Source organism: Phycodurus eques, chromosome 16, assembly GCF_024500275.1.
Source record: "Phycodurus eques isolate BA_2022a chromosome 16, UOR_Pequ_1.1, whole genome shotgun sequence".
Classification (NCBI taxonomy): Eukaryota; Metazoa; Chordata; class Actinopteri; order Syngnathiformes; family Syngnathidae; genus Phycodurus; species Phycodurus eques.
This window is the reverse complement of record NC_084540.1, coordinates 8569455-8582752: the sequence shown is the minus strand read 5'-3', so window position 1 is coordinate 8582752 and position 13298 is coordinate 8569455. Positions and strand designations below refer to the sequence as shown.

General features: G+C 42.5%; 1 protein-coding gene across 4 annotated transcripts in view; it reads left to right on the top strand.

The window, feature by feature from the left end:
- The window catches only part of wizb (WIZ zinc finger b), a 41505-nt gene that overhangs the window by 15402 nt on the left and 12805 nt on the right, over window positions 1–13298 (top strand). For 3 of the 4 annotated variants that reach the window (XM_061701063.1, XM_061701065.1, XM_061701062.1), the window contains 6 exons: window positions 5648–5782; window positions 8193–8765; window positions 8854–9282; window positions 9376–9864; window positions 9949–10500; window positions 10597–10808. In XM_061701063.1, the coding sequence (XP_061557047.1) occupies window positions 5648–5782; window positions 8193–8765; window positions 8854–9282; window positions 9376–9864; window positions 9949–10500; window positions 10597–10808 (2390 nt within the window). The remainder of the gene's footprint in view (window positions 1–5647; window positions 5783–8192; window positions 8766–8853; window positions 9283–9375; window positions 9865–9948; window positions 10501–10596; window positions 10809–13298) is intronic. The other variant, XM_061701064.1, reaches the window with a different exon arrangement.

Genomic DNA, 13298 nt, shown 5'->3' with positions numbered 1-13298 from the left:
ACCTGCTGGGACCCGTTTCTTCAGTTCCTTACCACACTCACCATCGCTCTTGACTATTGATCCCAAGTATTTAAAGTCCTCCACCGTCGCTATCTTTTCTCCCCGTAGCCTCACTCTTCCCCCTCCACCCCTCTCATTCATGCACATATATTCTGTTTTACTTCGACTAATCTTCATTCTTCTCCTTTCCAGTGCATGCCTCCACCTTTCTAACTGTTCCTCCACCTGCTCCTTGCTTTCACTGCAGATCACAATGTCATTCGCAAACATCATGGTCCATGGGGATTCCAGTCTGACCTCATCTGTCAGCCAATCCATCACCACTGCAAACAGGAAGGGGCTCAGGGTTGATCCTTGATGCAGTCCCACCTCCACCTTAAATTCCTCTGTCCCACCTACAGCACACCTCACCGCTGTTCTGCTGCTCTCATACATGTCCTGTACAATTCCAACATACTTCTGCCACTCCAGACTTCTGCATGCAGTACCACAGTTCTTCTCTGGGTACTCTGTCATAAGCTTTCCCTAGATCTACTAAGACACAATGTAGCTCCTTCCGACCTTTTCTGTACTTCTCCATCAACACCCAAAAGGCAAATAATGCATCTGTGGTACTCTTTCTAGGCATGAAAACATACTGTTGTTCGCAAATACTCACTTCTGTCCAGAGTCTAGCCTCCACTTCTCTTTCCCATAACTTCATTGTGTGGCTCATCAACCTTATTCCTCCATAGTTCCCACAGCCTTGTTCACAGCCTATCCTATCACCCTTGTTCTTCAAAATGGCCACCAGCACACTTTTCCTCCATTTCTCAGTCATCTTCTCACCCGCTAGAATTCTGTTGAACAAGCTGGCCGAAATTCCACAGCCAATCTCCGAGATGCTTCCCTATCTCCACAGGTATGCCATCAGGACCAACTGCCTTTCCATTTTTCATCCTCTTTAATGCCTTTCTAACTTCCGTGGTACTAATCATTGCCACTTCCTGGTCCACCACACTTGCCTCTTCTACTCTTTCTTCTCTCTCATTGTCCTCATTCATCAACTCCTCTAAGTATTCTTTCCATCTATCCAGCACACTACTGGCACCAGTCCACACATTTCCATATCTATCCTTAATTACCCCAACCTGCTGCACATCCTTCCCATCATTATCCCTCTGTCTGCCCAACCTATATAGATCATTTTCTCCTTCTTTAGTGTCCAACCTGGCATACATGTCATCCTATAACTCTTGTTTGGCCTATGCCACCTCTACCTTTGACCTACGTCACATCTCAATGTATTCCTCTCTCCTCTCCTCGGTCCTCTCAGTGTCCCACTTCTTCTTAGCAAACCTCTTTCCATGTATGATTTCCTGTACTTTGAGGTTCCACCACTAAGTCTCCTTCACTCCTTTCCTACCAGAAGATACACCAAGTACTTTCCTGCTTGTCTCTCTGATCAACTTGGCTGTAGTGGTCCAGTCTTCTGGAAGCTGCTCCTGTCCACCGAGAGCCTGTCTCACCTCTTCCCGAAAAGCCACACAACGCTCTTACTTTCTCAGCTTCCACCACATGGTTCTCTGCTCTGCCTTTGTCTTCTTAATCTTCCTCCCCACCACCAGAGTCATCTTACACACCACCATCCTATGATGTCTAGCCACACTCTCCCCTACCACTACCTTACAGTCAGTAACCTCCTTAGATTATATCGTCTGCACAAGATGTAATCCACCCGCGTGCTTGTACCTCCGCTCTTGTAGGTCACCCTATGTTCCTGCTCCTTCATCTTCGACCCATAGTAGCTGAATTTCCACCGGCACCCTGCAGGTTAACGGCACCGGTGGCGGACGTTGTTAACTCGACTTTACACCGATCTGATCGGTGTTATCGGTATCGGCCAATAATTAATATTTTATGCTGATCGGCATTCATGTCATAAATCACCGATCCGATCAATGAATGACGTCATCGATCGGCTCCACACAAGACACTACGTCGCGTATGAATCCAAAAGCTAATTTCTTTTTCCCCTTGTCACGTGTCTTGTTGCGCAGTACTGTAACTATCTGAAGGCCAACAAAGTTTTTTTCAATCTTGTCGGTGAAAAAACAGACAAACAACACGTAAGTTATTTGCAGTCTGTGCACAACTGAAGTACGTCATCTAAATGCTTCAACACAACAAATTTGATCGAGCACCTGAAGAATGTACACGAGGAGCATGCCACGTTCAAGCAACGCAATGTGGGGGGGAAAAAAATAAAGTTAGACGGACTCTGGACAACACCCGTCCATATAGCTGGGACAATGAGAAATTTTGAGTAAGCACGTCATTAACAGTATTTATTAAAGTTTAATTGCAATAAAGTAATTTAATTGCAGTAAGTTTGCACCCATTATTTCTGTCATCTAATGTTGATTTGACCTAAACTTATGTCAGTGGCCAATCCTTGAATGCCCCCTAGAGGTCATTGGTGTTTTAACTTTTGTCTAAAATGCTAGAGAATAATTTGAGCTGGGACGGGCTCCAGCACGCCTGCAACCCTTCTGAGGATAAGCTGTACAGAAAATGGATGGATGGATGGATACAGTATACAGTACACAAGTATATACAATAAATGAACACTTCATATAAATAGACACATTTCTCCATCTTGTGATCGGATCGGTGATCGGTTATCTGTCTTTTTAAATTTGCTGATCGGTGATCAGCCCCAAAAATCCTGATCGTGTAAAGCCTATTGTTAACCCAGTCCACGCCCGATCCGGTATGGAATTCGTTGGATGAACGCTCATATTTGTTTGGCAAAGTTTTTAAGCCCTTCCTGACACAACCCTTTGCATTTATCCGGGCTTGGGACTGGCCTACAGTTTGCACTGGCTTGTGCCCCCATAGGGCTGCATTAATTTAGAGTCTTAAATGAACCTAAGAATCATGTTTTTGGAATGTGAGAGGAAGCTGTAGTACTAAGAGAAAACCTGTGCAAGAAAACATGCAAACTCCAATGCCAGAACGCGGATTTGAACCCCAAACCTCAGAACTGTGAGGGCCTTGGACTGAAATTACAAGGATGTCCTTCTCACTGTAGAATGATGGACTTGAAGATGTTTGCAGATGGCTGTCCTCTCGGTATTGTATTAACACACCCCCAAATGCACCAGGTCTGCAAAATACAAAAACTTCTACTTTAAAGAGGTGATGACACTTGCTAATCACTCCTTAATCAAGTGTACTGCATTAACAGCACGTTACTTAATGCTGGTGTACTCACACACTGCTTTTGCATTGGCTAAGTTGATGTTAAATAAGTACTGTAAAAGCATAGAACAGGGGTGTCAAAGTAATTTTTGTCACGGGCCACATCGTAGTTATGACTTCTCTCGGAGGGCCGTTATGACTGTGAGCCCGTATGAAGGAATTATCACTTTATATAATTACATATAAACAACAAATTGATGAACAACTAGTTGTGAAATCAGAAGCCGCTAAAAACTACTAGATTTCTTTTCAAAGCGGGATTGGAAACAAAAATGCTTGCAATATCTCAACATCATTACAACCCCAATTCCAATGACGTTTGGACGTTGTGTTGAACTTAAATAAAAACAGAATACAGTGATTTGCAAATCATGTTCAACCTAGATTTAATTGAAAACACTACAAAGACAAGATATTTAATGTTCAAACTGATCAACTTTATTGTTTTTAGCAAATAATCATTAACTTGGAATTTTATGGCTGCAACACGTTCCAAAAAAGCTGGGACAGGTAGCAAATAAAAAGAGAAAGTTGAGGAATGCTCATCAAACACCTGTTTGGAACATCCCACAGGTGAACAGCCTAATTGGGAACAGGTGGGTGCCATGATTGGGTATAAAAGGAGCTTCCCCGAATTGCTCAGTCATTCACAAGCAAAGATGGGGCGAGGTTCACCTCTTTGTGAACAAGTGCGTGAGAAAATAGTCAAACAGTTTAAGGACAATGTTCCTCAACGTACAATTTAGGGATTTCATCATCTACATCAACTTTATTGTTGTTAGCAAATAATCATTAACTTAGAATTTTATGGCTGCAACACGTTCCAAAAATGCTGGGACAGGGTCATGTTTACCACTGTGTTACATCTCCTTTTCTTTTAACAACATTCAATAAACGTTTGGGAACTGAGGACACTAATTGTTGACGCTTTCTAGGTGGAATTCTTTCCCATTCTTGCTTGATGTACAGCTTCAGCTGTCCAACAGTCTGGGGTCTCCATTGTCGTATTTTACGCTTCGTAATGCGCCACACATTTTCAATGGGAGACAGGTCGGGACTGCAGGCAGGCCAGTCTAGTACCCGCACTCTTTTCCTATGAAGCCACGCTGTTGTAACACGTGCAGAATGTGATTTGGAATTGTCTTCCTGAAATAAGCAGGGGCATCCATGAAAAAGATGTTGCGTGGATGGCAGCATATGTTTCTCCAAAACCTGTATGTACCTTTCATCATTAATGGTGCCTTCACAGATGTGTAAGTTACCCATGACATTGGCACGAACACAGCCCCATACCATCACAGATGCTGGCTTTTGAACTTTGGGTCCATAACAGTCCAGATGGTTCTTTTCCTCTTTGGCCCGGAGGACACGACGTCCACAATTTCCAAAAACAATTTGAAATGGGGACTCGTCGGACCACAGAACACTTTTCCACTTTGCATCAGTCCATCTTAGTCGGGCCGGCGGCGTTTCTGGGTGTTGTTGATAAATGGCTTTTGCCTGACATTGGTTTTCTGAAGTGTTCCTGAGCCCATGTGGTGATATCCTTTACACATTGATGCAGTTTTTGATGCAGTCCCGCCTGAGGGATCGAAGGTCACGGCCATTCAGTGTTGGTTTTCGGCCTTGCCGCTTACATGCAGTGATTTCTCCAGATTCTCTGAACCTTTTGATGATATTATGGACCGTAGATGATGAAATCCCTAAATTCGTTGCAATTGTACGTTGAGGAACATTGTCCTTAAATTGTTCGACTATTTAGAGGCGAACCATGCCCCATCTTTGTTTGTGAATGACTGAGCAATTCAGGGAAGCTCCTTTTATTCCCAATCATGGCACCCACCTGTTCCCAATTAGCCTGTTCACATGTGGGATGTTCCAAACAGGTGTTTGATGAGCATTCCTCAACTTTCTCTTCTTTTTTTTTTTGCCACCTGTCCCAGCTTTTTTGGAACGTGTTGCAGCCATAAAATTCTAAGTTAATGATTATTTGCTAAAAACAATCAAGTTTATCAGTTTAAACATTAACTATCTTGTCTTTGTAGTGTATTCAATTAAATATAGGTTGAACATGATTTGCAAATAATTGTATTCTGTTTTTATTTATGTTTAACACAATGTCGCAACTTCATTGTAATTGGTGTTGTACATTGGAACAGTATTAGCAATTTTGATTTTCTTTCGCAGGCCACATAAAATGAGATGGCGGGCTGGATCTGGCCCCCGGGCCACCAGTTTGACACCTGTGGCATAGAGCATCTGAGAATGTATTTTACTGTATGTCCTGGTGCATAAAACAATGAATAATGAAACAGGGGGTTCTTTTCTCACATGAATCACTATTCATTGTCTTATTCAAAATTGTATTTCTATACTACAAGGCACAGTGTGTGCTATATTTTAGGTGACGGAGAGGCTGAAGAACACGTTGAGCCTGAATACTTGGCTGTTGATGGTCTCAGCTCGAGCCCAAAGAAAACACGGCTGCTGAGTGTAGATGAGGATTGCTTATCTTCAGGGGAGAATGAAGAACCCAAAGGTGAAAGAACAACTTTTTTTTTTTTAAATTGTTAATTGTACAAAAGCAATAGCTTTTAAGAGTAATATTCCCAGGGAGACATTATTACCCCCAGAGTAACAATGTCTTTTTCCCTCCTGAGAGTGTAATTATGGCATCCAGGCAGGATGAAATAGCGATATAGAGATATGTTGCATCATTATCTCTTGTTGTACAGAATCGATACAGCAGCATCAAATATTGATACAGTTGCTGTCAACACTACTGATACAGGTGAAAGTTATAAACTGATTAATTTAGTTAATAATCCATCCATCCATTTTTAACACTGCTTATGCTGGTTAGGGTCGCGGGGTAATGGAGCCTATCTCAGCTCCATCCATCCATCCATTTTCAACACCGCTTATCCTGGTTAGGGTCGCGGGGCGCTGAAGCCTATCCCAGCGGATTTCGGGCGAAACGCAGACAACAACCCTGAACTGGTCGCCAGTCAGTCGCAGGGCACATATAGACACGGACAACCATTCGCACCCACATTCACACCGTCACTGAGTGGGAACTGAACCCACGCTGCCTGCACCAAAGTCAGGCGAGTGTACCACTACACCATCAGTGACTCTATCTCAGCTCACTTCGGACAAAAGGCGGAAAAAAAATCAAGATGGCAATGACTTCTTACGTGGGTCTTGCACAGACAGTTTACTCAACTTTCTCCCTCTAAGTTGACGTGAGCTCAGTGAGGTAGACAGAAATCTAGACCCACCATTCAACAGGCAGTGCAGTTTGTTTCAGTTTGAGAAAGTAAACGCTTTTCAAGATCTATTATATAAGGTTCCACAATAGGTTACCTATTCTTTATCAATTTTTTGGCACCCTTCCATCAGGGTAGTTACAGCAGTGGCTTGGTACCAAAATGGTGAAGCAACATCATGCCACTTTAAAAGTCTTGTGGAGAGAGGATTCAATTTGTTATTCTGTTTTTATTCAGTGATGAGGTCATCTTGCAGCAGTTTACTGTGACTCCTTCCTTTTAGTTGAATTCATTTGCAGCTTACACTGTATCAAACTCACATTTTATTTTTTTAAATTTTCAGTCGTGTTGTGTACAGATAGAAACGACTGATTTGCAGTATAACTGATTTGGTATAACTATCAATGAATTTTTGGGATGAGAAATTAAACTGGATGAACAAATTAAACCAGATGAACAGTACAAATAATGTTGCTTGTCTAGTTGGGGGTGTGTCTGTTTCTTTGGGTTGTTTTAATCTCTGCAGATCAAGGCGCAAATGATAAGGGAAGCACTGCACTTTGCTGTTTTAGTATTAGCATTCCACAGGTCAGGCAGAAATGTCTTCTTTAATAGTTTTGATAGACTGACAGTTTGAAATGTGTTCTACCGATACCTAGGTTAATTTCAACACAACCCTCATTCAATGTACAGATACCAGCGGTTATCTTTCAAAACTGTATTGAAGTAAACAGTTGACCTAAGTGGAAACAGACTAAAGCCATGTTTTCACCAGGCAGTACAGTTCATTTCAGTTTGCCATGTTATGGTTGAGATCAGTAAATACTAGGGGTGTAACAAAAAATGATTTGAATCGAAAATTTATTTTTTTGAGTTAAAAGAAGGGAGTGCATCGGTACAAGAACTAATGAATTGTATCGCATAGAACTCAATGTATCTTGAACTAGCTGATCGCCCGGTCAAAAGTAAAACATCGGTTTGATGTTGCTGACAAAGCTGCATCTCCTTCTTTTACCTTATCCTGCTCTCTTAAAATTCTCACGAGACTTGTCGCAGTTACATCAAATAGTGCTGTAAGTTTCTGGGAAAATACCAGGAGAAATTGTGGACTCGGACAGGATTCACAACGCCCTGGCAAGTTTAAAGTCCAAAGTGTGGAAGCAATTTGGATTTTATATGAAAAATAAAATCGAATTGAACCGCATCGAATCGTAAGCCCATTGAATCAAAACAAATTGATTCGGTCAACTTTAAAATGTACCGTCCTTGAATCGTATCACATTCCATGTATCGCGATACGTATCAAATCGTCTTTTATTGGAGAGATGCACACCCCTAGTAAATACTGATGAGGCTTGGGTAAAAAGCAACACTAATGCTGTAAAAAAAAATTCAAATAGAACAACATTTTGTTCCATTCCATTCTTATATTCCGTCTTTTTCACAGAAGTGCAAATTCTGTCGACCAGTCAACAGACAGCACTAGTGTCTAGCACTGTAAAATTAAACCGTACACCAATGAAAGGGTGCTGAAGTTATGGGTTGAGTATTTTGAGGTCCACTACTGTACAGTTACTGAAACCGTTATACAAAAAAAACATGTACTTCTTTGGGTCAAATGAATGTATCATTTCACAATTAATGGAATTTCTCAATCAGCTTTTCTGGTCTTTCTTTCAGTTCATGGCTTGAAGTGTGAATTGTGTGGCGCTCAATTTGAGACCAGGCTTGAGTTGTCCAGCCATGCCCGCTCTCACTTGAGGCAGCGGGAATTCAGTGTTTTTGAGAGCGGTGCTGCATCCATTGACCTTCCCTGCCAAACTGCAAAGCAGCGTAACCGAGACAGCCAAATAAGCTCACCTCACCTGGAGCCTCACTCAGCTAAGAGTTCCTCTCTGTTTGACTCAGAGAACCATAAGGACAAAGGACATGAGGAAGGAGAAGACTTGGATGAGAAACCTATATCCCTTTCCATATTGACCAAAGCAGTTAAAGCAATGACGTCCCCTTCCTGCTCTACACCTACTTCTTCTCCTGGTCACTCTCCCATTCTGGCTCATGCATGCTCTCCGTCTTCAGTAGTCAGGAAAGCCCCTATTTCCTCTTTACTGCCAGCCTCTTCCCCCTTGCGCTCCATAGAGCACAAGACCGGGGGGATGAAAAGCTTGACCTCAAACCTCTTAACTTCCACCACCATTTCACCATCCAAACCAATCTGGGCCCCACACGAAAATGATGCTCCTCTCAACCTCAGTAAGTCTCTAATTGTCTATTTTTTTTCAAATGAACAAGATGTTTCTTAATCAATATTTCTTTTTTAAATGTCTTTCTAAATATACAGCCCTTGAGGTGGAGCCCAGCAAGGACATAGTTTGTCAGCTGTGTGGTGCCTGGTTTGAGACTCGCAAAGGCTTGTCCAGCCATGCCCGGGCCCACCTGCGGCACTTTGGGGTGGAGTACTCTGAATCTAAAGGCTCTCCTATCACCCTCCTGAATCAGCTCATGGACTCTGATGACTTCAAGCACAAAGCCAGTGAATTCCAGCTTGACACTGATTCCCGAGGTATTCCTACCATGCTGTCCTCCCCAAAGAAGGCAATGCTCCCTTCTTCCTCTCCATCCCTACTGTATAAGGTGACAACAGCGGGAGGCGGGTCGAACTCCAAAGCTACCTCTCCCTCATCCTTTGGCCCGCCGGCCAAGCGTCTCAAATCATCTTCCATGCAGGTCTTCCGCCTGAGCAGTGGCGAGCTCATGGCCCTTCCACACAGTGAGTGTTGTCATTAGCTCACTGGGATAACCGAACATGTGCAGCAATATACACAAATAATGCAATATTCTGTTTGCTTTTCTAATTGATCAGGTGAACCTACAAAGGAAATAGGCTGTGAATTCTGTGGGGAATATTTTGAGAACCGTAAGGGACTGTCCAGCCATGCTCGCTCCCACTTGCGTCAAATGGGTATTACTGAGTGGTCGGTCAACGGTTCCCCAATCGACACCCTAAGGGAAATCATCTCAAGACGTGGCTTGCCTTGCGCCCGTCCTCTAAAACCTCGCAAAACTCCCCCTCCATCCTCTTCTGGACACCCTCAATCCCCTCTCTCGACCTGCTCTTCGCCATCGGCCCTCCTCAGCCGCCTAACTTTCCCCTGCTCCTCCAGTCCTCCTCAGCCCCCAGGTTCAAAGGCAAACTCAACTCCACCAATGTCCTCCAGCGGGCTGATCCTTAAGCTGAAGCCTGAACCAATGCAGCTGGAGGTCACGACTCCTGAAGCAGTGAAAAGTTTCTCAGCTGATCCTCTCAGCTCCAGCTGGCGCGTCTCTGACAGTGCGTTACCCCTCAACTTGGGTAAGCTTTATCATCTAAGCTTTTATTAATGCTTCAGGGGATTTAGCTACCTTTTCTAACTATCTCTCTCTGCTTTCACCACAGCCATGTCTCGTGAGGTGGAGCCTACAAGAGATATTCGCTGTGAGTTCTGTGGGGAGTATTTTGAGAACCGCAAAGGTCTTTCTAGTCATGCTCGATCCCACCTGCGCCAAATGGGCATTACTGAGTGGACAGTCAATGGGTCGCCCATTGACACCCTAAGGGATATTATGCACAAGAGAGGGTTAAGTGTGTCCTCTCAGTCTGAGCGAGTGAAGAAGGAGGTTGTCAAAAGTCCTTCATGGGGGAACACAATCAAAGGTTCAGAGGGTTTGTGTATCTCTGGCTTCCAGTCATCCAAACTGTATAAATCCCCTCTTAGTATGCTATCATCAGGGTCCAGGCTTTCTAAGCAAGGCCTAAGCTCTGTGGGACCATTATCTATCCCAACCTCACCGAAGATTGTCAGGATCTACCCACTAGGAAAACAGTCAGAAGAAGCAGAGCCTATGGATACTTCCAATACTGTACAGCATCAACGTAAGACTTTTTCACCACTGCCACACGACTTCCCTTTGAGAAAAAAACCTTCCCCTGACAAGTACGTCCGTAAGGGTAAGTGATAGAATTCTGCCCTGCATTTTAAAACTGTAATGTTGAGATGGTCTTTATTCTCAAAGATCTTCCCTTCCCCCTGTCCTGTATTTTCAGATCCCAGCTGTGAGCTGTGTGGCTTCTACTTTGAGAACCGCAAGGCACTAGCGAGCCATGCACGAGCCCACCTGAGGCAGTTTGGGGTGACTGAGTGGTGTGTAAACGGATCCCCCATTGAGACACTGAGTGCATGGATTCACAGCAGGCCACAGAAGGTGTTGGAAATGCACCGTAGCTACATGCAGGGTAACCGCCCCACCTCCAAAAGGGTAAGTAGAGGCAGTCTGGTTTATTCTTGTTAGTCCAGTAGGTCAGCCCAGCCAATACTTTTATCAACAAGCTCAGCTCCTGGGCTTTACTGCATTTATCTTTTACCTTTGACACTTCAGTCTATTGCGAGCTCTAAAGGAAAAATAAATGTAGACGAAACACCAAACTAAGCCGCTCAAATCATAACCCACTGCAGTGCTCATCTGACTCAATTGGCTCTCTACGTCTCTAAATAGGCGTCAAATGCTTGGAGATCTAATATGCCTGAGCTGGTGGTTTGATAGGCATTGTGTGTCTTGGAATACTTAAGACGTGTTGTCTATCAACTTTGAGTGTTAATGTAGATTCAGTGTCATTACATTGTGCAAACATCACTGTGGAGACATGCCAGCACAAGTGAGCTATTGACTTGATAGTTACCATAGTAACCAGGGTGCCTTGCAGCTTATGTTTCATCTTCACATAAATTATGGTGTGCTGCTGATTGAAGACAATGTTTTTCTTCCCTCCTGAATTAGTTTCTGGTGCATTTGCGTCACTGTCACACCTTTTGCCTGGGTTGTGATGGGACACACATACAGAATGGATTACCTTAGAGATGCCATTGTGTTTCAAATAGATTGAGTCAGACTCCCACAGTATTTCAGATATAACTATGAATGAATGAAACGAACAGATTGTAATTGTATTGTAATTGAATTGTAATTGTATATGTGCCATATCAGTCAAACATTTTAGAACACCCTAGTTTTTCATATATATATAGGAACAGGAAGTGGACATGATAAGCCCCAAAGGTAACACTAGCATCATAGACTACTTCCTGTCCAACGACAAAGGGGTATTTACATAAATCAGACGATAAATGGACCTAAGAAATTATCGCCCAATAAGCCTGCTCTCAACAATTTATAAGGTCTTTGCAAAGATATTGGACAAACGAATTGGAATCAAACTCGGTGAAGCACAGCCGATAGAACAAGCGGGTTTTCGTAGCGGTTTTAATACTATGGACCACATATCGACAGTTCAACGAATAATCAAACGACACAAAGAGTACAAAATGCCTCTGTGTGTAGCTTTCATCGACTATGAAAAAGCATTTGACTCAGTCACCACGACTTCGATACTGCAGGCGCTAGTAAATCAAGGGATAGAGCCGACCTATATCAACATTCTACAATCAATATACAACGATTCTTCAGGTTCAATATGAATTGATGATGAAAGAGTGCGAATAAGTCAAGGAAAAGGGGTCAGGTAAAGCAACACACTGTCTCCAAAGATATTTACAGCTTGCCTTGAAGAAATATTTAAAAAGCTCAATTGGGAAAAAGAAGGACTAAAGATTAACGGTACTTATTTGAGCCATCTTCGTTTTGCAGACGACATCATTTTATTCTCCTACGATGCTGAACAACTACAGCGTCGTATTCAGGAACTAGTTAGAAAGCCGTCGCTCAGGTCTGAAAATGAACAAAAGCAAAACGAAGGTCATGTTCAATCGTTACTGTCCAAAAAAATATATCAAAATGGAGGACTATGTCCTAGACGCCGTCGACAACTACATCTATTTAGGCCAACTTGTAACAATGGCTGGAAATACAAGCACTGAAGTCGAACGCCGCATAACGCTTGCCTGGCAGGCTTATGGGAGGCTTAGTGTTATAGTGAAGAACAATCTTCCCATTTGCTTGAAAAGAAATGTTTTCGATCAATGTATTTTACCAGTCCTCACTTATGGTGGTGAAACTTGGACTACGAATGCCAAAGTTATACAAAGACTACGTGTAACCCAAAGGAACATGGAACGCCAAATGTTGAAAATAACCATTCACGACAAGAAAAGATGGAGTTGGTTAAGACAGCAGACGCGAGTTACCGACGTCATTCAAAAAATAAAAAACCTTAAATGAAAATGGGCTGGCAACGTTGCCTGAAGAGCTGACAAAAGGTGGACCACAGAAGCTATCACTTGGATTCCACTGGACACAAAGCGACCACGGCGAAGACCTAAAAGTAGATGGATAGATGAACAGCGGAATACACTGGCAACAAATTGCAAAATGTCGTAGTAGTTGGAAACATGAAGAAGAGGCCTTCATCCTGCAGTGAATAGAGAATGGCTGATGATGATGAGATATATATATATATATATATATATATATATATATATATATATATATATATATATATAATTTTATTTATTTTTAAATTGAAATTCATGCAGTTTGATGTCTCATTATAATCTGAAATGAAGGCACAGAACAAATAAACAATTTAAGTTACAAAATAAATCATGGAATCCATCTATGTATATAAAAAAAAGTATTCTAAACTTTTACTCATTAAAGTAGCCACTTTGTGCAGATATTTCAGGTGAACACACTTGTGAAATTTTTCTACAATGGAAATCAAATATTCTTCAGAAAGTTCTTCCCAACTTTGTTGCAGACGTTCCAACAATTGAGTGGCACTTGTAAGTTGCT